The sequence below is a fragment of the Mirounga angustirostris genome, unplaced genomic scaffold (assembly GCF_029215605.1).
Source record: "Mirounga angustirostris isolate CCGP_5_RB_7025 unplaced genomic scaffold, mMirAng1.0.hap1 SCAF_5, whole genome shotgun sequence".
Lineage (NCBI taxonomy): Eukaryota > Metazoa > Chordata > Mammalia > Carnivora > Phocidae > Mirounga > Mirounga angustirostris.
The window spans coordinates 5446905-5474198 of record NW_026991713.1 but is presented as its reverse complement, the minus strand read 5'-3'; the positions used below and the strand labels follow the sequence as shown (position 1 = coordinate 5474198).

Sequence of the window (27294 nt, the reverse complement as noted above, 5' to 3'; positions counted from 1 at the left end):
AACAAGTAGAAATTAGGACCTTGACCGCAGTAAAGGCCATTTGGTCCCTCTGGCCCGGGAACATGAGTCCGGGCGGAGGCAGGCCCAGGTGGGGCTGGCGGTCTGGACTTCGATCGAAAGCAACCCATCTATAACCTCTTTGCTGAGGGGCCCAGTGAGGCAGAGAAGGAACTCACCTTGAAGGGCCTGGAACGAATCCAGAGCAGCCAGGCGTCAGTCTGTGTTTTAGCTACGAAGTGTATATAAAGCGTGCATCCTACTCCCTCGTGGTTTAGTAACTGAAGTAATGGTTTAAGTTCCTCGTTGCTGAGTCCCTGGCACGTGGCCCCGGCGGGCGTGTGCGCAGCTGACCGCGCTGGGGCTCGTCCTTTCACACCAGGCCTGGGGTGTGGGCAAGCGCTAGCATGGTCCAGGCGGGCATAAAATCACCAGCGTCCCACACACCCACCCCGGGGAGGCGCCCGGGGGAAAAAAAGCTCATGTCCACCAAGATGCAGGAACATTCACATAACCACCCCGAACAGAAACGACCAGAACGGCCAGCGACACCGGACGGACAGACACGTGGCGGCGTATTCCTGCTGCAGTGGAATACCACCCGGGCGTGAGAACCAGCCCGCCACACAAAGCACAGATGAACCGCAGGACGCTACACGGATCACAAGCAGCCAGACGCCGGTGCGCACTCCCCGGGCGTCCACTCCTGGGAGGTTCAAAAACAAGCGGAACTAATCTGAACCAACAGAGGTCAGAAGAGTGGTCGCCTCTGGGAAGCGGAAGTGTTAACCGGAAAAAGCCAGAATGTTCTGAATCTCGATCTGGATGATGATCACACAGACGTGTACTTGTAAAAAGTCTATCAGGTTGTGGACGTGTGATTTGTGTATTTGACCTCAAGTACCTGCTACACCTCCCTGACAAGTGAGAACAACAATGACAGACACCTGCTGAGGGCCCGCTAACCGCCAGGCCTGCCCGCATCGGGCCCTGTTCGAAGATGATGCCTCCCGAACCTCCGTGACGGAGGAGCAGTCTCATCTCCTGGCCCACAGGCCCAGACAGGTCCCAACATGAGCGGTCCACTTCCAACACCCGGGTCAGCCGCACGGAGAGGAGGCAGTTGGCTCCCCGGACGTGCCCCTCTGGCGCTGCAGCCGGGGCCTAGGGGCCCCACAGTGATCTTGCTCACATGTCCAGCAGCCAGGCAGGGCTGGCGGCTGGGCCACCCATTCTCCCCACGGCGTCCCCAGGGGGACACCTGGGCATCCCACGTGCACTGTGCAAGGGCCAACCCCAGCCCCTGAGCCCTGCCCCGGCTCCTGCTTGCAGTGTACCTATCCGGGTCTCCAAATTCACATGGCCCAGCCCGGGTCAGTGTGGGAGGCTGCAAGAGGGCACAGACACCAGAGGCAGGACTCACAGGGGGCCCCCAAACCACTTGTGCCCCTCTTTGAGCTTGTCATGTGGCCTCCTGCTCATGGCATTCCTGCTGGCTGTCCTACAGTCCCCTCATACTCATGAGGCCAAAAGCGAGCTCTCCATCTTCATGCAGAACCCACCCTTCCTTCCATGTTTCCTATCGAATCTCCGTGTGACCAAGCCCTGCCAAGCTTGCTCAGCATCACTGAGTCCCGTCCCCAGTGCCTGTCTCCACCCCCACCCCCAGGAACCACCTGGACTCTCTCGGACACAACAGGCAGATGAACGCCTTCGCCTGGGCCACGGCCTTGGTCAGAGTGCCAGGCTGGTCTGCCTGGTGCCGTCCTGCCCCACCCACTCGCCACCACCACATTGCAGGGAGCAGTTAGGGCAGGGGCCTGGGCAGGGAGCCGGGGCAGCCCACCCATGACAAGCCCCTCAACTCCGCGGGCCTCTGGCTTCTTAACAAGGAGGAAGGGTCTCCACCGTGAAGGCCATCCGTTCGACCCACAGATACTTCCCGAGAACCTGTTATGCGTCGGGCACTGACTTAGAAGCAAAAACAGGCACCCCAACTCCCAGCCCCAAAGGAGCTTATTCTGGCAGGGGAGACAGTGAGCAAAATACAGACACAAACCACAAGATATGGGGCGGAATGTTAGAGGCTGTGGAGAAAATGAAGCGGAGAGAGACGTGCGGGGATTGGACGGGCCGATTTCAAATGGGGACCCGGGGAAGTGTCACTGACAGGAACCAAGGCTTGGAAGAAGTGAGGGAGGGACCCATGTGGACCCCGGAGGGGAAGAACATTCCAGGCGGGGCCACAGCACCCCAGGCTGAAGGAACAGTAAGCAGGCCAGTGTGGAGCTGGACGTCCGGGCACCGGGCCGCCGTGTGGGCCCTGACCTGCACCCGAAGCAACGTGCGGCTGGAGGGGCCCAGTCTGACCGGTGTGCATGCCATCGAACAGCCGCTGCACAGCACGCAGGCCTGAGGGGATGCAAGGAGGCCCCCCAGGAGGCCACGCAAGCGATGACCCGGGCCGGAAGCAAGGGTGACCTGGACCCCGGAGACTGGGGGACAAATGGTCAGATAAGGAGCATATTTTGAAGACAGAGAACACAAGACTGGGAAGACGGACACAGGGTGTGAGAGGAAGTCAGAAGTCGAGGAGGATTCATGACTTTCGCCTGAGACACAGATGAAGCTGCGGAGGATTTGAGGGGAAACCTCTAGTTTGTTTTAGACATGCCGGGTCCACGGCCTCCACCAGACGCTCAGGGAGAAAGGTGCAGGGGGCGGCCAGTGGAGAGCGAGTCTGGGGAGGGTCCACGTCTGGCCTGGGGTCATCAGGGAAGGGAGCAAGGCTGGGACGAGAGGAAAGCCGAGGTGGGCTGAGCACCAAGAAGAGAGCAGCCAAGGAACCAGGACCAGCTGGTATCCCGAGTGGGGGGAGACGATCACCTGTCGCCTGCTGCCAGGAGGCCAGGTGGGATGACGTGAACACCGACCGCCGGGTCGAGCAACACGGAGGCCATGGGTGGCCCTGACAGAGCACTTGGGGGCGCGGGGGCGAGCCCGGCCCGAGCGGGCTCAGGAGGGGGGACAATTGTGAGGGGACCCGCAGCAAAGTGGAGCCGAGGAGCCACAGAGGGAAGGGACTTAGGGAAGGCTTGCCTTTTGTCTGCTGTAAGAAAGGGGAACCATCAGAATGTCCCTCCAGAGACGATACAGCCCCAGCAGAGAGGGTCAAGGTGCTCTAGAATTAAGTGAGCCATCACATGCCCGAAGAACTTCGGATAGGACTCAGCACGTGGCAAGACCCTTAAAGTGCTAACGGCAGTGACTGGTGTGCGGCGCGTGGGCCCCCCTTCTAGAAGGTGAGCTCTCGGGGCACAGGCGAGCTCCTGCCTTCAACAGCATGGCCGAGCCTGGAACGTTCCGGCAGCGACCACCTCACGCCACCACCCCCACGCCCCATGCCAGGCACTCAGCAACACTCTTCACATGAACCGGTTCGTCGGCACTCTGAGTGCTGCTGTGAGGCAAACAGGCCGCGAGACGAGAAATTCGGGCCCTGCCATCTTAGCCCTTTGCTCTGAGCTGGTCCCCTGCGGAGAGGGTGCTAGGGGGCGGCAGGGAGAGTCTGGCCGTTGCTCTGTTCCCACGGCTAGGCAGAAAAATAACCCACAGGGCTTTCTAAAGCACTGCCCACGGCCCAACCCAGAAAGCACCCTTGGGGCCGGGGCCTAGAGGCTGAGGCAGGCTGGGGCAGGGCCAGACCCCGCCAGGCAGGAGGGCCTCCCAAAGCACCGGCCCGGGAGGATTCTGGGCACACCTGGAACTTCTGAGTCCTTCCGCCCGGAAGCCGGGGGTCTCGGAGAGACCTGCCATGCACTCCAGTCACGCCCACGCTCCTGCATCAGGAGCTGCGAGGCTGGGGGTGCTTGCCCCCACAGCTGCCCCCCTGCAGCACTCACCCGGTGCATGTCTTCATACTTGAGGAAAAGCACATTCGAGTCCATGCGGTGCTCCCAGAACTCCTGTACGTGCTCGAACCAGGAGCCGTAGCCTACTGTGGAGACAAGGGGACAGGTGAGTCACAGCCTTGGGGGAACAGGCATGCACAAGTGGGGTGGCCTGGCTCCCTGCCTTCTGGAAGGCTCCCCTCTCACTGCCCAGGAGCCGTGGTTCAGGAAGGGAAGAACAAGCTCTCGGCTCCGGGGGAGGTCCCACAGATGAGCCCCCTCCGAAGTCCCACATCCCCTGGCTGTGTGTACAAGTCTCTCTCGCCAATAGTTCTCAGCCCCCTTCCCTACGTACCTCCTGGACACCTTGAAGACCTGACCACTGGGCAAAGGCCTCTGCTCACCTGGGGGATGGACGCTCCCTGGCTCCCATGAGTTTCTGCCTAACACGCGGTCGCTGAGAAGAGTGCAAGCCCGGGGAACTGAGAAATGGGGCGGTCGATGCTGCTGGCGGGGGTAGGATGACATGTGGGAGGCACTACGACCCGAGCACAAGGCCCTGCCAGGCAGGAGAGCCACGGGCAGAAGCAGGAAGGGCGGAAGCAGGATGGAGCAGAGGTGGAGAGAGGCAGTGTGCTCTGTCCCGACACACGAGCCTCACAGCCCACGCCATGGCCCCTGCACCTCCTACGCTCCTCGGGGCTTTGGTTGGGATAAGGGTCACGTGGGCGGGTGGGGGATGTGCCAGTCAGTGTAGCCAGGCTGCTTCGAAACGTTCTTTACAAAAACTACAGATTTTCACCCCATCCCCAGCCCTCACGCTGAGATGAGTCTCCCAAGGAGGCGTCCGCATTAAACAGAGCAAGGCCTCAGCCAAGGAACGCCTGCCCTGCCCGGCTGGGTACTAGGTGCCGGCCAGGAGTGGTGGCCGCACCGCCTGCACCCTTGTTCACCTGGGCGCCCATCTGTCTCACAAACACTCAGCCTGTGGGTCCCACTTCGTGGCCTCGGGCTCAAGGAGTTCCCAGCTTGGCAGGAATCACCAAGGAGACTGGCGGCGAGGATACGGACTGATCAACGGGAGGGAGGCATGGTGGACACAGGGGGTCCCGTCCCACGTGGGGACAAGCCTTGAAGGGTACACAGCGGTTGCAAGCCATCAAGGTGGCTCAGAGCACAGTGACAAGGCCAGAGGGGAGAGAGGGAGCACGGCGGAATGGTAGAGGACACGGCCTCCAGGGGAGGCAGCCTCTCCAGTCCTGCACCGGCTGGGCGACCCGGGCAGGTCCTCCAGTGGAGTGACGACAGAACCTACGCCTCCCAGAGTGGCCGAGGGGTGGCAGGGGACTGGTACTGCCCCTGCCAGAGCCACACCTTGAGCAGAGAAGGCAGCCTCCGCCCCCAAGTTGCTGAGAACCTCGTAGACTTAAATGCCTGACAGAGGCTGGGAAGACCCAGCTCCCGCCGCGGCCACCCCGGGCAGTCTGCAGTCTCGCCAGCAGGTGGCAGCACAGCAGCAGCCTGGCCCCACGGCCCAAAGAGCGGTTCTGAGGGATGGGGAGTCGACCAGGGGTCGCTGAGGGCTGGCCTCAACGACCAGAGCACAGCAGAAAGGCCCCCCCTTCAGGCCAACCAGACCCCGGCCCGCGAGGAACGAAGCAGGGGGTCTGGCGGGGCGGGGGGAAAGAGGCAGAAATGACAGAACGGAAAGAACACAAATTCAGCCAAGAGGCCTTGTTTGGGACCCACTGCGGGGTAAATCCTGGCTGGCGAGGGCCTCAGTCTCCTCACTGTAGAGGTCTGGCGGCTGGGCCTGGGGTCCCCCTGGCACCCCTTCCACGGCCAGTCCGGCACATCACGGTCACTCCGTACACCCGAGATGGGCCTTAAAACAGCCAGGCCAGCCTTCCCACTTGAGAGAAGACGAGGCAGAGTCCAGAGAAGGGAATGAGGACTGACTCACCAACAGGTGCATAATCACGGGGGCCCCGAGAGGAGAACCCACCTCCCGAGTCAGTGCCCAAGCCGCCACGCAGACCAGGTGACCTGAGCCCTGGGACAGAGCATGAGTCCAACAGCCAGGAACACAGAGGCTAAGAAAATCCTTGTCATTCCAAGGGGCTGTGTGAGAAAACTTGCAGAACAGGCAAGCAATGCTCCCAGGGGAGGACGTGGGGGCTGAGCAGGAGGGTGACGTGGGGACAGTGAGGGCTGAGGAGAGTGGTCACTGCACACGAGCACACAGGTGGTGGGGACAGTGAGGCATGGGGACAGTGGTCACTCACGCAGGGTCAACGATCACAAGGACAGCACAGGCCTGTGTCTCCGAACCCTGGTTAGCTGGTGCAGAGAGGGGTATAGACCTTGCTGGTGGGGACACTGCTCTTCCCACTCAGGATGTGTCACCCTGGGAAGGAAGCTCCACCAGGGCACCCCCGGCCTCTGCCCACCGGGGTCCCTCTGCTCCTGGAGGTCGGTGTGCTTATCCAAGCAGATTATCTGGGAGAAGAGCAGCTCACTCTGCCCCCTCTCTGGGAGCGACCCTGCCTGCAGGGTGAGTCTTCCACACTCCTGTCACCTGGGCATGCAGCCCCAGGCACCCCCGCCCCAAGTGCACAGGTCACAACACCCAAGTGCAGGCTTGGGTCAGCGCGTCCTCCGAGCTCACTCTATCAGTCAACGGTGCCGGCCACTGCTCGTTCTACAGCTCAGATGAGGAGAGGACACGAGCCTCCGAGGGCCCAAGCTGTGGCACACTGGCTGCGAACGCTGGGAGAATAGAGAGAACACGGGGGAGCTAAGCACACATGTCGAGAGGCTTTGGTGGGATCACAGCAAGTGCGTGTGGCCTTGAACTTCAAGGGCTGGGCTGTGACCTTTAAAACACGGAGAGGGGACGCCTGGGTGGCTCAGTCGTTAAGTGTCTGCCTTCGGCTCAGGTCATGATCCCAGGGTCCTGGGATCGAGCCCCGCATCAGGCTCCCTGCTCAGCGGGAAGCCTGCTTCTCCCTCTCCCACTCCCCCTGCTTGTGATCCTGCTCTCACTGTGTCTCTCTCTGTCAAATAAATAAATAAAATCTTTAAAAAAAAAAACAAAAAAAAAAACCACGGAGAGACCTGTATCAGGATAACTTAATTCCTCTAGCCCGAGCAGGAGGCTAATTTAAGACCGACACCAGGTGGCACTTTGAACTTGGTGGACACCTGCTCTTTACGGGGCACCGTCCCCACGCTGGTAGCTGCTTCTCTGGAGGCAGGAGAACATGTTGGGACTTAATAATATGGTTTTGAAAACCACATCAATGGCTTACTCCAAATGCCTGGCAGACCAGAAAGGGCCTGAGCCAGGTGGCAGTCCCCTGGGGGGACAGGGAGGCTGGACAGAGGGTCTTCGAAGGCTCCAGGGCTTTGAGGGCAGGGGCCTCCTCCCTCGGGCCTCCTCCCCCGGACCCTCCCCCAGCACCACTGAAGCCAATTCAGAGGGGCTCGGGCACTGAGGGCCTCGGGGGCTCCGGTGCAGCACCCATGAGGGCCCGGCCTTCCGTGAGGCTTGGGAGGCAGCTCCAGTCCCGCCGGTCAGCGTTCATCCTGGGCACTATATTCCCGGCTCTCCCCTGGTCTTGCCACACGATCTCACTGCAGAACCTCTGACTAGGTCATCCAAGTGGATGGTGGGGCTGAACGCTAAGACTTGAGTTGGGAAATAAATTGTCCAGGCCCGGATTTAATCCAAGTACTGATGTGGCCCGTCTCAAGCCTTGCAGTGCAAACTGTCACTGAACTCCCGCTGGCAGTCCCGGAAGGGTGCCAGAGAAGCCATGGACGGTGACCGGGGAGCCACCTTGGCCAGGTCCCTGTGCGAGGGGGGTGACCCAGTCTGCTCCTGCCCTGGGGAGGGGAGACTGGGGAGGGCCCCCCCTTTGCCTTCTCCCCTGGGAACGAGCTCCTGCAGAGCCCTGCCTCGCCCCTCACCTGTCACACAGCCCGGGGCTGGGGGCCACGTCTCCAGCCCGATCCTCAAGCGCAGCTCAAGGCCACGGGGCTCTCACGAGGCCACAGCCCCCACTCGGGCCTCTGTCACCAACAGCAGAACTCTCCCGGCCTCCCTTTTTACTGTTCAGAATCCAGGCAGGAAGAGGAATGCTTGGAACAGGGGACCTCCTCAGAACCCCAACGATGTGGGTGAGAGACAAGGGCTTCTGAGTTGGACACAGCTCTGCCACGCCCCTGCCACGCCCCTGCCACGCCGCCTGCCAAGCTTCCAGTCGCCCCTGAGCCCCATTTCTCCACCTGTCAGCAGGACAGCAGGCCCCACCCACGTGCTCATTGCAGGAACTGGGGGCAACGTGGGCGAAGTACAAGCCCACGCAGGGGTTCAGTGAATGAGCCGGCCCTGTCCTAATGCCCACGCAGGCTGAGACACTTACGCTTGTCGTTCATGAACCTCCGGCAGAACTCCTGGAAAGTGCCTCGGTAGCTCATGGTCCGCAGGGAGCGGTGGAACTGGTAGTAGGACACCACCAGGTCCTTGGGGTTCCGCGCCATGTATATGACCTGCGGCGGGAGGGAGGGGAGGCTCGGTCACCGCCCCTCTGACCCACTGTAAACTGCCACCCCATCTCCAGCCCCGAGGTCGGCTCCAGATGTGCGCGGCCTCTGCGCTAGCTGAGGTGTATTCTCCTCCGTGTAAGAGCATCTGGTGGGATGACACCTGAGCGTTTGATTATGTTTCTGTCCTGCGCCATGACTTTAGAATGAGTGGAAGACAGAAACAGGACGGGCTTGACACTGGTCATGAGAATCAGAGGCCTCGTCAACTAAACACACTGAGAAAATGAGAAAGATCAGAGACCGTGAAAGCAGCAGTGGGTCCTCGGCCTGACACAGGAGCAGAAACCGGACCCAGGCCGGTCAAGCCCAAGTTCGACTGTAAGGAAAAACCCAAATTAGAAACGTGGACAAAATGCTAGGGGTGCAAGCTCAGAGATGGCCTCTACCGTGTTTCCGCACACCCGGGCCTCTAGAACTCTGGACCGTGGCCCTGAGCACTGCTGGACCAGCTCTGCTTGTTGGAATCTCTGCCGGGGGTTGGGGGGAGGGCGGTTACCTTAGAATCACCATTGTGGAGATCGGAGGGCAGGAAGCGGTAGGGGAGGTGGCTTTTGATGAGGCGGGGAGATGTCAGCTCCTGCGGAGGGTCAGAGGGAGAGGCGTTCAGAGGACACACGGCTGCTCATTTGCCTTGGGGCCTGATGGTCAGGACCTGCACTCTGCCAAGAAATTTCTCACCCAAGATCCGGCCACCCCCCATGCCAGACAAGACTGTCTAGGGGGACTGGGAGCTCTCTGCTCTCCCTCCACCCGTGGGCTCCCCGAGCCCCTCAGGAGCAATTGTCACTCTGGGTCCCCAGGGAATCCTAGGGGCTAGGTACTGCTGGCCCAGAGAAGCACCTTGATGATGTCCAGGCCTGGCTGCGGGTACTCCAAGACCGGGAGCTGCTCGTCAATGTTCATCAGGCCGATCTCATCAGGGTCGGCCCCCTGGCTCACCAAGTAGACCACCTCCTGCAGCAGGCTTGTGCCTGGATGGAGAGAAGTCCCGGGGGGTGGCTCTCAGAGGAAGCCTAAGGGCCAGCCCCATTCTCCAGGTAGCACCTGCTGCCTAAGATCAGGCCTGAAGACCCACAGGCCCATCCCACACCTGGCCAGCCACCAAGTGCAGAGCCCTGGTGAGCAGGACACCCCAGGGACAGGCAGGACACCCAGCCAAGAGTGTAACCCCTGGGGGAAAGGTGGCTCCTGGTGCCTCTTCTGGCCCGTGTGTGCGGGCCCCACTCTGCTCAGGCTTTCAGCTCCAGGTCACCACCAGTGAGCCCAGGGCTCCCATCACCACCCCACCTGACCTCTCGGAAGAAACAGACACGGCAGGCTGGTGCCTCCTCCTCAAGACTTTGGTCCTTCTACTCCGGGGGTATTGGTCTATCGCTCGTTCTCATCCTCCCACCCTAAAAACACTGACTGCCCCAAACACTGCCTCAGACCCCTGCTTCCTGGCTGCTTGCACTCCCTAGAGGGCTCATGCCATCCCCCCACCAAAGCCAGCTCCACACTCCCCCCGCACCTGTCTGTGCACCCAGGAACGCACACTGCCAACGCCTCACAGGGACCAGGCCTGCCCCCACAACCAACGGCCAGCCTACCCATGCCCGTTCGGGCCTACACTCAGCAACCTCTGGATCTGCCGTCAAGGTGAGCCAAGAGCTGGCCCTTCCATCCCGGGCGGCACTGCGAGAGCCCCCAAAGCTCTCTGCTCAGCTCACCCAACCCGTCAGTCTGACCGGCCATTCCAACCCAGACGTTAGATGGCATTGCTCGTCCATAGAGACCCTCCAGCGGCCTCACCTCTCCTCAGGGTAAGGTCTTCCCCACGGCCTGCAGGCCTGTCCCTCTGTGCCCCCCCGCCCCCAGCACCTCTGACGGCCTCTCTCTCCATCTACTGAGCTCCTACTGGCCTCCCTGCAGGTCGGAGCGTGCCAGACTCATCCCCACCGTCTGCATCTGCCAGCACCTGCCTGGAGCCCCTTCCTCCCTCTGACTCCCTGACGGGCCACATCTGACACTCGCACACTCCCCGCTCCCCCACACTGCACCAACAGGCCGGGAACAGCCTGCACGTTCCTTTAGGGGCTCCCACCCTCCCACTGTAAAGACATGGGCCCGGTTCTTTGCTGTAATGGGAGAGCCAGCACGTAGCTGTGCTCAATTCCTACTTTCTGAATGGACAAGCAAACCTTGGGTGCTGAGTAATCAGAAGAGAATACCTTGTTTGAGGAAGACTTCCTGGAGGAGGCAGCTTTGAAGCAAAGCACTGAAGAAAATAGTGTGGTGGCTTTTTAAATTCAAACAGAAATAACTTTATCTAGTAGCCACACGATCCTCCCACCAGCCCGAAAGGTGGGGACCATTACCCCCATTTACAGATGAGGAGCCTGAGGCCAAACTGTGCCCCAGGTCACATGGCCAGAGTGTGGCTTCCACCCCACTCCTCCTGGTGAGGTCCGTTCACCCAACGGCCCAGGGCACCTGCACGGGGGAGTCCATGCCCTCCGAAGTCAGACTGCGGGCAGAGTCCCCAAAACAGGCCTCTCCCGGTGACATCTTCAGGACCTATGTTTAGTGCTCCCTGCCCCCAGCCCTGCAGCTCCCCCAGGCAGTGACCTGGACAGACGCTCTGCCCATTAGCATCATCTTACATCGACAGTGGCATATCAATTCCACAAGCCCCCTCTTTGCCTCATTAAGTATCTCTGCTGGGAGACCAGCCTCCTTAGAGCCCAAGGAAGCTCTCCACCTGCCTCCCTACCAGCCTGTCCCCATGTCCACTTCCTGCCCAAGCAACTCGGCCCGGCCTTGCCCAGCCTTTGGCATAAGCTCCAGGAAGGCCCGCGACACACCCCACGGCACCGGGGCAGCCAACGGGGCACGGGGGACGAGGGCAGCGAGCGGCCCCCGGCCTCTCTGGGGCGAGAAGCCGGCTGGCGAGATGGGACAGAATGATCACAGGAAAAGCCCAGCTAGAGAGGATGATGACAACACTGACCAGTCACCGTCACCGAAGACCAAACACAGGCTGTGCTGTCCACAAGGGTCTGCCCCAGGTGCCGGCTGCGCCCCAGCCTGTCCCCACTGGCCTCTCCTCTGCACGTCCACTGCCACCGCCCTGGCGGTGCTCCAGATGTCAGCATGAGCCCAGCTGGTCCCTCCACGGCTGCGGTGACCCCTCCACCCGCCGTGTCCCGGCGGCTCTGGGCCCCTCTGGCACTCTGGGCTGTGGCCGGGTCTTCCATCGCCCCCAGAACTCAGCACTCCCGTGGCCCAAGCCTTCAACGGGCCGCCCTCCTGCCTGACCAACCTGATCTTTGAGCCGCCACTCCTAGAAGCTTTCCCAGACACCCCGTCCCATCTGTAGCCCTCCTGCAGTGCTCAGCACCCCGGGCCTCTGGGCCTACTGCTTTGGCGTACTGGGCGTGAGTGGGGGCTTGAGATGACGGAGGTCGTGTCCTAGTTACATATCAGTTCTTATGGCTGCCTTGGCTTCTGTCCACAGCTCTGGAGGTCAGAGGCCCACACAGGCCACGCTGGGCTCAAATCAGGGTGTGGGCACGACCGCTCCCCTCTGGAGGCTCCAGGGGAAAAGTCCTTCTCTTGCTTTTCCAGCTGCAGCCACACCGTGTCACCCTGCCTCCTTCTTCGGCGGTCAGGAACCCCCTGTGAGCACACCCAGCCCCCAGAGTCCAGCATAACCTCCCACCTGAGGGGCAGCTGACTGGCAACCTCCACCCTCCTCACCACAAAAGGTGAAATACTCACAGGTTCGCGCATTAGGACGTGGACATCTTCGGGGGCCGTTACCTCTGCTGACCACACTCACATCACACTCTTCACACAGCTCCTGACCCAGAGTAGATGCTCAGGAAGTACACAGGCCTGACGACTGAACGAGGCTGCAAAGCCCCCCCGCCCACCCGGGAAACGGGACTAATCTCGCGCGCTTGCGTCCGTGAGCACCATCCCCACATCGTCCACACCCAGGGCGACTCTCCCGTCGGGAGACCTTCCCTGCCCGGCTGCGGACACCTCCACTCAGGGGAGCCGTGCGTCTCCTACATGGGAATTAGGGCAGAGTCCTCACTTGGGATCTGGTGGTGGCCACTCAAGGGGTATCCCCCCCACCTACTCCTTTATTCATTCAACAGGTCTGCACTGAGAACGGGCCCTGGGAGTCCTCCCCTGACCCCCGAAAATGTGGCAATGCTCCCCCCTTCCTCACAGGGCTATTGGGGGCAGGGCCATGAAGTGAGCCACTCCGAGCCAAAGAGGCTCAATACAAACGAGCATCTCTCGGAGCTCCTAACGCCAGGACAGGACCGCTCACACCAAGGACACAGCACAGCCTCCTGCCAACCCAGGCCACCCTCATCCCAACAAGGGACACAAGCTGTCGGCCCCCTCCCGTCAGAGCCACATCCTGGACAATAGGTGACACGGGGTCGGGGTGGGGGCGGGCAGCTCCTGCACAAGTCAGGAGGAGGTTCAGAGTTTGGGCTACTAGCCTGAGGTCAGCGAGCTGGGAAGGGGAGTGCTCCTCTGCAGTGGGGACCCAAGTCTGCAGGCCCCCACCTGCCCCCCCAGCCCCGGGGCCTCCGAGCACGCCCAGCAGACCCGAGGGCAGAGAAGCCAGCCCTGTGTGAAGCCCACCGTGTAGCCTGCAGGGAAGTGGTGGTGGGGAGGAGCTGCCAGGGCTGGATCCAGGCCAGAAGCCCCTGCACGCCCACAGCCGCTGGGCCAGGCTGCACAAGAGCATGCAGGGGTGAAGCGGGACCTCAGCAGCCCCGACCATCCCACTGCAGTCTGAGGCCAGCAGGGGAGGCAGGCATGGGGGGCCTGCAGCAGGAGCCAGTCTGCCCGCCAGCAAATCCAAGCTGAGGCAGAGGAGGGCCGGGCTCTGCAACCACAGACGGGGAGGGCTGGCGGGCAGCGCGGCCTCTTGGGGAGAAGCACAGTCCACACGCTCCCCAACAGCTCCATGAGCAAGTCAACTGGATGCGAGCCTTTCCAGAAGCACCTCTGCTGACTCCAGCCAAATCGCTGTTTCCATGGGCGGCCGGCCGCGGTGCCTTCTGACACTGGGCCTCTGGGTCCAGACGCCTTGGAAGCCACTGGCATTCTGGGCGAACTCCCCAGAAATCAAGGGCCTGCCTGTCACAACACGGGGGGGTGGAGCCCATCAAAATTCCCACCAGCACTCTGGGGACAGAAGGAACCGGCACTCCAGGGTCAGAACCCATGGGAGCTGGGCCCCAAACCACCAGGATCCCGGGGCGGCAACCCTGCCGGATTCTTTTATTTGCACCGTTAACATTTACCTTGTTTAAAAACTCACGGAGCGCTAGAAGACGGGTGGCAGAAAATCCATTTCTCTTGCCCACCCACAATCCCACTCAGAGCAAACCCTCGGGTGATCTCTTACCCTTAAATTTCTAACGTGCTTCGATAGTTCGTTCACAATCTACAGTTTCCATGGTCTACTGATTCTCAACAGAGGAAGACAAGGATCGGCCAAGTTCGCTCACACAAGCTTCCCTCCTCCTAGTGAAGCCATAGCAGGAGTTTTGGGCTTACTTGGGAGTTTAACCAAGTGTTTTGCTCAAAGTACTCCATGTAGGGATTACACTTACTCTCTTGTACAAGACTGTCATTTTCCTAGAGTAAATCACTGCCTTTGCTTGCTTCATTTTCCTTGTAGCCACCAGCAATTCTCTCCCCAACCCTGTAGCAAGCCCTCTGGGATGCTCTCAGTTCTGCTGAATTCCCCCCTGCCCCCTCTGCTCTCCACGACTGTCCTCCCGGGATCTCCTCGGGCTGGAGGTACTGTGTCCACTCTCCGGGTGCCCCTCATTGGGGTTTTCCCACATGCTGGCAGAGCCCACCCTCTCGCGGTTTCCTGAGCATGGGATTGAGCAGGACAAGCATCCGAGTCTACCTCGCTCGTGACCAGCAGTTTGGCTGAGTATGGAATTCTGGGCTGGAGAGCATCTGCCCCAGATCTGTGCTCGCACAGTCCCGACTCCCAGGTGCTAACGCTGTGCTGAGAACTGAGTGCCCGCTTCCCGGTCCTTTGAATGTGGCCCGTCTTGCCTCTGGAGACCCTGAGGCTTCACGACATCGTGCTCTGGTGAGCTCCTTCACCCCTCCGTCATGCCAGACACTTGGGGGCTCTCTAGCTCGCACCCTCGAGTTCTGGACATCCCAGTTTCTGTCATTTTCTCTCCTCCGTACTCTGTTCCCTTTCTGGAACTCTGAGATCTTCCCATTTTCTTAGCTCTTTGCTCCTGTCTGCTATCATTTCATAAAGATTTTTCTACTTCCTGAGATATTTCCTCTGCTTGACCATCCAAACCTCACAACTGAGTTTTCAAAATTTCAGTGACTTTACTCTTAATCCCCAGACTTCTGTCCTGATCTCTCCTTGCTCCTTTCTGGCCAGTGGTCTCTTCAGGGAGGCACACGTGTCCTCGCTCTCCAAGGCGGCTCTAGAGAGGCAGCAGTGCAGGTAGGTTCCCCTGTTTTAGGTTTTCTCCTGTTCCGTATGTTGCCCTGGATTCCTCCAGGCTCCTTTTCCTGCCTTTTGTTTTTGCAGGTCTCTGTCCCTCGTTTTGGAGACTTTAAGGTCTGGTGACCTCGAGTCCCTCCGCAGGTAAGAAAGAGCCCCTGGACGCAGCCATCTGTGGGGGGCAAGGCTTGCTGACTGCGGGCCTTCCTGAGTTGGCGGCGGCGGCCCCGCTGGGGCGCTCTCACTGCGGAGCACGTGCTCCCTGCCCTGGGGGTCCACCGGCACCCCAGGAGCCAAGCAGGGGAGGGGGCTGGGAACCTAGCTTTCGGGAGATCCCCACTTCCGACATGGCACCATATCCCAGCCGAGAGCTGTGCGACTCCCGGAGCCCACAGCCTCCCTGGATCAAATTCCCCAAAGAAACGTCTGTGCTCCGGCCTCTTTCGGCGGTGTCAGGTACCCCCCACTGCGGACGCCCCACAGCTGCACCTCCTCCTGCCCCTGTGGCCCTGCCGCTGCCACCTGCTAGGTCGGTTAACGCTCCACCACCGCATCTGATCGTCTGACCGTGGGATCCGTGTGCATCCGAGATCCCAGGTCACTGCCTCTCCTCCTCTGAGGGCTGCAGACCCTCCTACTCCTTGACTGTCACGCAGCGAGGCCTTAAGAGGAAGGAGAGATGAGCATGTGTTCAACGTGCGCCCTCCATCGAATGTGCCCACAGGCATTCTGGAGTCACCGCATGGCGACGTGTTACAGCCGGGCCCGTCTGGAGACAGCGACAGCTAAGCTTCGGAAACTGCGGCCACAGAGCAGGCCCAGGCCACCCAGGACCCGGGGCTCCCGCAGGCCCCGCACAGGCCCTGCGGCCTCCAGGATGCTCGCCCTCGGAAGACAGAGAGAGCGCGGCCGATCTACTGCCAGTTAAGCACCTGTCCCCATCCTGGGAAACTCTACTTGGGCCCTTTGGCTCTCACGGGAACCCCCGGACACCTGGGAGGCCGCGGCGCCCGGAGAGGTGCAGCTCAGACCCTCGTCGGCAGCTGAGTGCGGAAGCGAGGTGGTGCTCAGTGTCCCGGGCACGGTCACGGCTACTCAGCCAAGCCCTCGTTCGACTGTCATGAGCCCCTAGGTGGCCACCATCATCGGACCGCACACGTGAAGAACCACCTCAGAGAGGAACCGCCCCGGGCCACAGACACCAGCAGCCATGAACCCAGAACCCGAAACTCTGACTCCAGAACCGAGTGCTTCCTCACACACACACACACACCGCATGCATACACACACACACACATTCATACACACACCACATTCATACACACCACACATTTACATACAACACACCACATGCATATGCACATGACCACACACCACACATACACAGCACACACATATACACAAATGACACACACAAACACACACAGTATACATACGCACACAAACCGCGTACACCACACGCAGCCCAAAGCTTACAAAGCAAGTGGGCAGCAAAACCAAGGCCTCGAGCCACGTGTTCTCACTTGCAGGCTACACTCTAAGCCTGACGCCCCCACAGCCGGGGAGGGAACAAGGCTGAGGCAGAGGGAGGAAGGGGCTGGGACGGGCCCCCACCACTGGGGGAATGCGGCTTCTAGGCCCACAGAGACCCCACGCCAGCATCTGGGCCCCTGCTGGACACCGAGGGGAGACAGATTCAGTTGCTGAGCAGCACTCCCCTCCGCCTTCCAGCAGAGATGATGCCAAGTGGCCACAGCTACCCAGCCCTGCCCTCAGACAGCCCTGGGTGGACACAGTCCCTGCTGGCGGAGGCCCCTCGATTCTGGGGCCCAGATGCCCGGCCTCGCTCTTCCCGCAAGTCTTGGGGGCCGGACGTGGCCGGCACAGCTCTGGCCCTCAGGTTCCAAGCATGGAACAGCCCTGGGCTTTGAGCTAGAAAAGCGTGTGGGCACGGCACCGGGGGCCCCCATCCTCCACCGGGCCCCACCCACACTTTGCCATGTGGCTTCACAGCCCCTCCTGGAAGGCGGCACCTTGCTCAGTGACACTGGGCACAACCAGGCCACTTGCTGTGGCCGGTGCAGGACGCAAAGCCACAGAACTCTGCTCGCGTCTGCTTGCTCTTTTGTGCTTCTACTGGCACCAGGAGAGGAACACTCCCTGGCTAGCCTGCAGGTCCCAGCGCCAGGAGAAGAGTCATCTGGAGCAGGGCTGCCCGAAGCCTCCACTTGACCCACAGACACAGGGGGGTTTTGGCCAAGATGAGCGACAGCAGACGCCAGGCTACAGTAACAGTCTTGTTTTAAGGCACTGAGTCCAGGTGGTCTCTTACACGGCAACAGGCCCAGAATGTTCCAGGTGAAGCGGACATGGAAGAGGGGTCAAGGAAAACAAGGGCTAAAGAAGTATGAGACCCACGCAGGGCGCTACGGGCACCTTACCACATTCAATCCTCCCAGCCGCCCGGTGAGATGGAGCTCATCACCCCCACTTCAAAGAGTAGGACACAGAAACGTGAGGGCCTCGCCCCAAACTGAGACTCAGGCCCAGGTGTCTGTAACCCGCCCTCCTCCAGCAGACCCTCTCTCAGTGCCCAGCGGCCCACCTCAGCCACCCTGGACGTCACCTGCAGCTCAGTGGACAGCCCCCACGTGGGAAGGCTCCCACGTCAAGTGCTGTGTCTGCTTCTCACGCAGCCACGGGAGAAGCAGGCCGCGAAGTGCCAGGAGCCAACGCGCTGAACACCCTGAGGGACAGGAGCTGGCCGGTGAGCACTCACCTCCTGCCCCTCAAGGGAGCCCCCGGAGCCATTTCCACCCCAGCCCTGGAGGCCCCAGCAGGCAGAGCCCCAGGACCCACAAGGGCACCACTCCTGAAACCACCTTCTCCCCTCACCTCCTGCAACCACCTCCCACCTCACTTCTCCACTTCAACCCTTGCTTCAGGCTCTCCACGACCCAAGCACCCCCACTCACAGGCTGGCTTCACCCTCTCCCACGGGAGACGCAAACCAACCGAAGGCAAGGCCACGCGGGCTCCGGCTTATGGAGGCCATGTCTGAAATCCTGGCTCGGCCACTTCCTGACACCCAGATGCTGAGCAAGAAGGAGCCCCTCTCGGTCTGTCTCCTCGTCTGTAAGGTGCAGACCACCACGTGGATTAAATGTCATGACGCCTGGCTGCCAAAGGCATCAGCAGCGGTGACGGTGGGGCTGACCAGGGTGGTGGAGGAGGAGCCTGCCCAACACAGGCCCCTGGGGGCTGGTGCACCCGGAGCCAGGCCCACTGGAAGGCAGAGGCAGACCTGGGCCAGCTGCTTCTTGGGCCGCAGTCCCCTACCTGCAAATGGGCCCCCCTCCCAGGGAGGCTATGAAGAGGGCACCCAGCACAGATATGGGAAATGCTCACACCTCGTGGTCTGCTCTGAGGCCTAAGACAAACCCAGCCATCACCAGTCCACGGCCCTGCCACTGGGGGGTGCAGGCCCAGGACAGCCTGGCTCGTTCCAGGCTCAGCCAGGCCTCCCGAGAGCTGGCTGTGCACCACAGAACACTCACAAAGCTCAAACTGAGGTCTCTGGCTTTTTAGACCCTCTGGAAATGACTTATTTAGCTTCCAGAAAACTCCAGTAACTCTGCAGAGCATGCCTTGGGGAAGTTTCCACGTCCCAACCGCCCCTCTGCCTGCCTTAATGAACTCCTGAAGTCCGTGCTGGGTGCTTGCTCCCTGCCAACAACAGCATCGTGCTGTGCAGCTCACTGTCCGACATTCCAGAAGCTGCAGGTATGCCCACTGCCTCACCTGTCGAGAGCTGAGGGAGCAGGGCTGCTTCCCCCAGGATGCAGGGAGCTGGGAGGAGCGTGGCTCCTACGCTAATGAGGAAAGGCTGGATTAGCACGATCCTCACCGGTCTCTGAGCCCATCAGAGAGCTGAAGCTGCAGGGCAGCCGAGAGGCAGGAAGCCCAGACAGACGGGCCCTCCAGACAGGAAGAGAAGCAAGGCACCATGCAAGCGGGAAAGAAGAATTCAGGGGAAACTATTTTACACACTGCCAGGACTAACTGCGGGCTCGAGGGGCCAGACACAAGGAGAGGGCTGGCATCGAACAGACTCATGTCTGCAGACCTACACAGGGGCTCACAAGAAAGACCAGGGGCGGCAGGCTGGAGACAGAGTTCCTCCATGCTGTGGCTGCAGGAAAAGGGAAAACCCTGCCAGGGTCCTTTTCCTTCTGTGGGAAAAAAGCTTTACCACACTGGAGGAGGAAGAGCAAACCCTGTTGCTCCAAGAGCCCAGGTGAAGAACCGATATGGCTTTAGAATGGGTGACAGCAAAAGACTGTGCCCTCGCGCGGGGAGCAGAAAACATCCCTGGGCTCTATCAGAGACCCCTAAATGCTGGAAGAGACATAAGACTTTCCTGCGCAAGATCCACCATCAAGGCAGAGCTGGCTGCCACGGGGTGGGGGTGGGGGGAGGTGCAGGACCATGGAGAGAGCCCCACCAAAGCCCAGGAGCTCAGAGCCTGCCTAAGCCTGAAGCTAGCTCTAAGGCTGCAGCTGGACCAGACAACAGAGTACCGCCCCCTCAAAACCCTTCCTCTCTAAGCCAGTAAATCGAGCAACAAGTAACAACAGTCTACCCCTGGGGGAGGGACAAGGGTGTGGGGGTCAGGAACAATGAGGAAAGACCCTCCGGAAACTCAGCCCCCATGCTAAGCACAAGGTGATGCTACAGAAATTAAAATGAGTGGTCATTCAAGTGACCAGAGCAACCACAGAACCCAAATATAGCCCAACTCATACCAGACTGACTCCCCTCCAATGCTAACGGCTTGGCAGAAAAAGGGAGGCCCATTTCCAAGTATAAAAACAACTGACCTTCATCCCTGGAGCCAGTACACCATGTCCAGCATTCAATCGAAAAGTACTACTTGTTAAAAAAAGGCCAGAAAAAGGAATTATCTCAGGTCAAAAGACAAATCAACAGAATCAGACTCAAGAGAATTTAAAATAAGTCTGTTTCATATGCCAAAGAACTGCATGGAAAAGGTGGACAACATGCTTGAACAGACAGGATATTTTGGCAGCAAGATGGAAACTACAAGTGGAAATGCTAGAGGAAAAATGAAAACACAGGAACAGGAATGTGCAATGCTTCTGAATGTGGCTCACAGACCTGACTTTGTAGATCTGACACAGTGGAGGAAAAAATTAGTTAACCTGAAAAATGGTCAACGGAAATTTCCCAAGCTGAAACACAAAGAGAAAGAGTGAAAAAACAGAAGATCCAAGAGCTGTAGGACAATACTGATCTCACACATATGTAACTAGTATCTCAGAACAAAAGAGAGAACAGGACAGAAGAAATATTTGAGGAGCTAATAGCTGACATTTTTCCAAAATAATGGAAGGCAATTATCATATGATCTCACTGATATGTGGAATTTCAGAAACAAAACAGAGGATCCTAGGGGAAGAGAGGAAAAAATAAAACAAGACGAAACCAGAGAGGGAAACAAACCATAAGAGACTCTTCATCAGAGGAAACAGACTGAGGGTTGCTGGAGGGGAGGGTGGTGGGGGGATGGGGTAACTGGGGGATGGACATTAAGGAGGGCACGTGATGGAATGGGCACTGGGTATTATAGAAGACTGGTGAGTCACAGGCCTATACCTCTGAAACCAATAAAACATTATGTTAATTAATTGAATTTAAATTTTAAAATGTTTTAAAAAAATAACAAAAGGCAATAAACCACAGATCCAAGAGGCTCAGAGAACCCCAAGCAGGATAACTATCAACCCCTCAACCAAAAATACATACCTGGACACATCAGATTCAAAGTGCTGAGAATCAAAGAAAGAGAATCTTGAAGGCACTCAGAAGAAAAAGACCCACTCCACAAAGGAACAAAGAATTACAGCCAACCTTTCAATGGAAACTATGTAAGCCAGAAGACGATGGGGTGACACCTCTAGAGTGCTGAAGGATACTAGGAGGGGTACCCAGGAAGGATGGATGGTTGGTCCCATGCTTAACGGATGAGTAGCATCTTGAAGATGAGAAGTCCTCATCAGGGAATCAGAGGGAAGGAGAAGGAGGACAAGGAAGGGGAGGGGAAGAGTACACCAGAGAGTGAGGCAAAGGCAAGAACGGAAGAACTGGGCATGTTCTGCCAGTTCCATGTGGCCGGCAAGTAAGGAGGAAGCACAGGTGAGGTCCCAGGTCCCAGGTCCCAGAACAGGCTAGGAGTTTAATGTTGCCTGAAGGCAAAGAAGAGTCCATGAAGAGGTCTAATGAGGGAGCGACCAAGGTCAGAGTTGCTTCTAAGAGGTCACTTCAGCTGCAGAGGAAGAGGCAAACCAACGGGGGAGGCCATGCAACGTTCCAGGCAAGAGAGGAAGAATCCCACGACTGCAGCAGGGACGGAGAGGGGCAGACACATCTGAGAGCTTACCAGGTGCGGTCTGATAGGACAGCCACAGGCCACGTGTGGCTCCTGAGCACCCAAGACACAGCGAGTGCCACTGAGGAACTGAATTTCCACTTGTATTTCATCCCGACTCATTGAATTTAAAAAGCCACATGTGGCCAGAGGCTACTGGAGTGGGCGGCACAGTCGTAACCTGTCACATGAGCGAAAATGTCAGAAACGTGAAAATACTCTTAGTAGTGGACTGTTGGAAGAAAAAAACAGGACCTAATTACTGCTTTTACCACCAGAAATCCCCCGGCCCTGTGAGCCCTGGGTCGCCATCAGTGGGGGCAGGGAGGGGACAAATAAGTGGACGCCAATCACAAAGTGTGTGTGTTAACAGAGGAGAGGCAGAAGTCATCCCTGTCGAGGAGGAATAAGGAATCAGGACGAGACCCTGAAGCTCAGGGTGGGGACTAGGAGTCTCCTATTCCCCTGGAGTCAGAAAGACACTCCTCCCAGAGGCCCCTGCTCCTTTCGCTCTCCAGAACCCGGGGGGCAGTTCTTCAGGCTTTCTCTTCCAAGCCCAGGTGGCGGTAAGGAGAGAGGTCCCCCTCGTCAACCCAGGAGCCTGGATGTGCCACCCTCTTTCCCGATCCGGAGACCCCTTGATTATGTGCAGAGAGCCGGAATAAGAGCAAAGCGAAGGAGCAGGGGAAGGAGGACAGAAACAGAAGGCGGAAAAGGAAAGAGGAAGGGCACAGCTACTCCGGAACGAGACCTGTTACACTCTTCAAACCCCTACCCTCTCTTCCGGGACACGGGCCACCGACCGCCATGTGCAAGAGCACTAGCCCCCCTGTGCGGTGCAGCTGAGAGGCAGGGGTGTGCATGCTGCTCTCAGGACAAAGGTGAGCTCTCGGTGGGAGGGCAGGTCCCTCAACATCTCCTAGCCCACTTCCTGGTCCACGCACTGAGGCTATGAACAGCCTCCTCCCTGGGCGGTGGGAAAATGAAATGAGATGCCATATGTGAACACCTGGGACACACCCAGCCCGGAACAGGTGCTGGGCAAATGAGGGTGCCCATCCCCCCATCTCTCCTCCCACTCTTCCGGGGCTTGTTCATCTCCACCATCTACAAGTAAAAACTGCACACTCAGATGTTGGTTCTACCCCTTCCCCCCCCCTCCACCCCTCACTGGACCTGTATCCATCTACAAAAAGGAAACAATTACAAGAACATAGGGTTGTTCTGAGGCTCAAAAGAGGCAGACACTGGGAATGGAGCTGAAATCGGTAATCCCACTCTGCCTCACTTCAAGGTCCCAGGCCACCTCCTCCATGCAATCCTCCAGTGATCCTCCTTCCTGGGCCCCTGACCTGACCCTGTCAGTTAGCTTTCAGAATCAGGAGCCTGGCTTCCTAATGTCACCGCCAGCTCCTTGAGGAGAGTGTCACCACATTCACAACACTCCCCAACCCGCCTCTCCTAGGCATGGTGACATGCGCATACAAAGAAAAGGAAGTCATCCACCTAGCCTGGGATCTGAGGCTCTCCCTCCAGCCTCCCCATCCCAAGCTATCTTAAAATTTGAGACTCAAATGAATCCATCATGTCCAATCCCCCCATTTTTCATGGGCAAACCAAGGTCACCCGGGGACAGGCCCAGAACCAGGACCAAGGTGCTCTCACCCCTCAGCAGTGATTCACTTCTTCCCTCTTAATCAGTGACAGGAGAACGTGGATGCCTTTCAGGGCAGGTTGGAACCAAAAGGAAAATAACATCAGGAGGCAGGCACTCTGGCCCAGCCAAGGAGCATATCCCAAAGCTGATGCTCAGTGACTTTGGGGACCAGGAACCTGGTGGCAAAGCCAACAGCAGTGCTCACCATCACCCACCACGGACAGTCGTGAGATGTTTCCATAGACGAGTCGATTTAACACTACGACCGCCTTGGGATCAAAGAGGCTGTAAGAATGAATGATGATAAACCAGGACGGAGATACAGAGACCAGTTCTCCCCAGAAGGCACAGTGGGCTCCCAGTATCTGGATCACAGTCTGAATGGGGGTCATCCCAGAGAATTTCTGGCCATGGTGGAAGTTTCCCACATCCCTATGGTCCAACATGACAGCCACAGGCTACATGTGGCTACTGAGCACCCGAGACATGGCAAGTGCTACTGAAGAATTGAGTTTCTACTTGTATTTCATCTCGACTCATTGAATTTAAAAAGCCACATGTGGCCAGAGGCTACTGGAGTGGGCAGTGCAGTCCTAACCTGTCATCTGAGCTGAAATGTCACAAACACAGAAACGCTTCTAGAGCGTAGTGGAGTGTTAAGGGAAAAAACAGGATCTAATTACCACCAGAAATGCCCCGGCCCTGTGAACCCCTGCTCCCCAGCAGTCGGGGGGAGGGAGAGGACATGAGGCTCTACAAGCCCTTCCAGCTCTGACCACTTGCAAGGTCATTCCGAGCTCCCAGACTTGGTTTCCTGACTACTTGTCCCGATCCTGGCACCAACACCCCGGCAGCTGCTACCAGTGCCCCAGCAGACGGTGAGCTCACTGAGGGCAAGCAGCAGACGGGACTTCCCTCTGCAGCCCCAGCACCCAGGAAAGCGTCTGGGCACAACAGGGGAGCGAAGGCCAGCGTGAATAACAGGACCCTTTCTTGTGCTTACCATGCATCGGGCATGGGGAGGGCACTCACGCATCATGCCGCTCTTCCTCACAGCTGCCCAGCAAGGTGGTAAGGTGGTCTCCCCTGCCCCTGCAGAAACCACAGCTCCAAAGGGTGGCAGAGTACTTGGCCTATGGGATTCCGTAAGCGGCTGCTCACCTATTCCTAAAGCATTCGGGTCCATCCCAAGCCGCAACCGGCTTGTGCTCAAGAAAAAGGCCCCCAAGACCCAAGGGCTGGGGCCACCTCAGCGACTGCGCAATTTAAGTTGCAAATTTCATGGCAGAAGAAACCAAGGCTCAGCCTCGCCCAAGTGCAACGGCTTGCTGGAACCAGCTCTTCCTGCTGCCAGAGGCCACTGGCAATGACTTCCAGGGCCCTTTTCTCTGGTTGAGAGAAAAATCTTTATGGCAGACTTTGGAGACCAGTCTTCCACCCCTTGATCATTTCATGTAACAAACTTCACAAACAGTGGGGTGGAGAGAACGAAAGCCTTCAGAGGCACTGGTAAGAGCCTGGAAAGGCCATAAAGGCTGCTGGAAATTTTTTTTAAGTTTTAAAGAAGTGGCTCTCTAGGGCTCTGTGTGTAGGGATCTCATGCAAGGCACAAAGGTCTCAAGGCTACCACTGGGTTTTCTGTCACTAAGGGAAAGAGCCCTGTTTACTCTTCTTATTTAAAAAATTTAGGGTGTGCTTTCATCTGTCTTTAAAAGATGCAAGTTACAAATAAGATTTGAGTTTGGGTCATCTAGAAAACTTCCTTACACTAACACCTTATTCCCCATCAAGGTGCCCAGTAAGGTCCCTGCAGAACCCCACCTGGCCCCCAATGCAGGGTCCCTCTAAAGCATCCTCACAAGCCCCAAGTACACAGCTTTCCAAGTGAGCATCCTCGTCTGTGCCTCCTCCCCCACCAGCTTCTTAACTTCATAAAATGGAGGAAGGTACACAAACTACAATCTCTCATCTGCAATTCAAAAATCCTAAAGCTCACCCCAAACCAAGTTTTTCACAATTCATTTGCAGGCAAACCCTGACCTAAAATGACATGAGATGATTTTTAGTCTTTATTGCTCTCATTTTTAATGTGGGGTCCAAAGTACAGCCTCACACCCAGCTGGGGGGTCTTTCAGCTGTAGGATATCTAAGGCTCTAAAGTCCAAAAAATGCTGAGTTCCCCATACCCATGGGGCTGTGGGGCCACAGCAGAAGGAAAGCCCCTGGCCATGGCAAATGCCGTGTGTGCATCTCCTCCCATTCCCCCTTCCCAAGGGCAGCCTGGACGCACCTCCAGACTTCTTCAAGCACCCCCCCCACCAGCACGATTCCCCACCCCATCATCACTGAGGCCCCGTCCCCAACCTTCCTCAGAGGACCAGGCCTACCACTCAGGTGTCTGGGACCCTGCAACAGCTCTGAGAGCCTGGCATACAGCTCTTCCAGCAAGCTGCACCGCTGCTGATCCAACATGACCTCCAGGCTGGCCACCTTCTAGACCAGCTACAGACACACTGCCCAGTCTGGGTTCAGGTGTCTCCCTCCTTCTCCAACACAGTGGAAACAAGGGAAACCCTTACGTGTGTTCCAAGAACAGGGAAGCGGCCTCTTTTCCCTACAAACCTCAGAAGAGACACCACATGATGATCTCGTACATCAAATCCTGGGCAGACCAGCCTGGCTTTAAATCCCAGCTCTGCCAGTTATCAGCTGTGTGACCTTGGACAAACCACTGCCCCTCTCTGAGCCTCACTGCCTGGACTGTGAAGTGAAGATGACCATCTCTACCTCACGCGATTATCATGAATATGAAGTCAGCTAATGCTGGGAAATGAATGCCCTGGGTCCTGCATGACGTTACCTGAGTGATGGAGACGGCCCTGAAACAAGGGAACACCGGGCATGCACTCTGAGCATGGCTGGTCCCATCCCCCACCCGGTGCCCACGCAGAAAATCAGGGACGTCCTGACGCCCGTTTTAACCCCCTTCCCAAATGATCACCAAGACTTTGCACTCATCAAAGGCTGAACCGGGTCCAGGAACAGAGAGGTTAAGTGACTGTCCAAGGTCACACAGCCAGCTGGGTAACGGGAGGGGATGCAGGGAGGGGTGGCGGCCCTGGGCCTGTCCTCCTGGCAGCTCCGGCCAAACAGGCTCCATCGCCAGGGGACGCCGTCCAGCCGTGGACAGCCGGGCCCACCTCAGAAGGTCTCCGGCCTTGGTTTCCCCAAATGCCGGCCGACCCCCACCCCCGCCCCGCCCGGGGGGGTTCCGGCCCCCCGCCCTCCCAGACCCCGACGGGAAGCCCCTGGCGCGGGCACGCCGCAGAGCCGGGCGGGCGGGGTCTGCGCGGGGCTCACCGGACTTGGGGTAGGTGACGATCCACACATCGCTGGGCCGCACCGGGAAGTTGGCGATCTCCTCCATCTTCCCGCGGCAGAAGGGCGGCAGCCGCACGCCGTGGAACTCGAAGTACTTGCTCTCGAACTCGCCCGGGGTGCTGGGGGTCTCGGCCTCGCTCTCCGCCATGCCGCCGCCGCCGCCCGGCCCCGGAGCCGCGCCGCCCGCTCCCGGCCCGCCCCGCGCCCGCGCCCCGCACGCGCCCGCGCCCGCGCCCGCCGCCCCAGCCGCCGCGCGGCGCTCCGCAGGCGTGACGTCACGGCGCCGCCCGGCCCCGCCCCGCCCCGGCTGCGCTCCGCGGTATGACGTCATGGCCCCGCCCGCCGCGCGCCGGCTGCTCTCCGCAGACGTGCCGTCGCCGGGCCTCCGGGTCGGGCCTGAGCCGCACGGAGCCGCCGCTACCCGCCCTGCGGTGGGCCTGGCCCCTGCCCACCTCCTCCTTGCCGCCCGCAGTCCGCATGCCCGGCCATCGCGCGTTCTTTCTCAACCCGCTGTTTCCGTCATTCAGCGAGCGCTCAACACAGACTCACAAACGCTCCCTCGAGAAGTGACCTTAAAGATTCATCTAACAAATATTTAGCGACCATCTGATCTGTACGGGCACTGGCCCAGGTTCGCGAGATACATCAGGCAAAAGCCCGGCTCTCTTGGAGCTTACATTTGTGAATAACCAAGATAATCTCAGGTGGTGATGGTGCTATGAATGACATGCTTCATAATATCCTGTGGGCGGAAGGGGGGAGTGTTAATTGCAGATTCCAGGGCCAACCCCAGACCTCAAGGGATAGA

The 27294-nt window shown here is 58.7% G+C and overlaps 1 protein-coding gene across 6 annotated transcripts in view; it reads right to left on the bottom strand.

Moving 5' to 3' along the window:
- The window catches only part of SULT4A1 (sulfotransferase family 4A member 1), a 34086-nt gene extending 7028 nt beyond the window's left edge, over positions 1 to 27058 (bottom strand). For 5 of the 6 annotated variants that reach the window (XR_010411293.1, XR_006790543.2, XM_045872365.2 and 2 more), the window contains exons 1-5: positions 26466 to 26688; positions 9339 to 9469; positions 8995 to 9075; positions 8315 to 8441; positions 3900 to 3994 (exon numbers count right to left, since the gene is read on the bottom strand). Coding sequence is in view for 3 of the 6 variants with exons in the window: in XM_045872365.2 (XP_045728321.1) it covers positions 3900 to 3994; positions 8315 to 8441; positions 8995 to 9075; positions 9339 to 9469; positions 26466 to 26634 (603 nt within the window). In the remaining 3 variants the exon portion in view is untranslated. Of the gene's footprint in view, positions 1 to 3899; positions 3995 to 8314; positions 8442 to 8994; positions 9076 to 9338; positions 9470 to 26465; positions 26689 to 26938 lie in introns of those variants that run through there. The other variant, XR_010411294.1, reaches the window with a different exon arrangement.
- Positions 27059 to 27294: the final 236 nt, after the last annotated feature.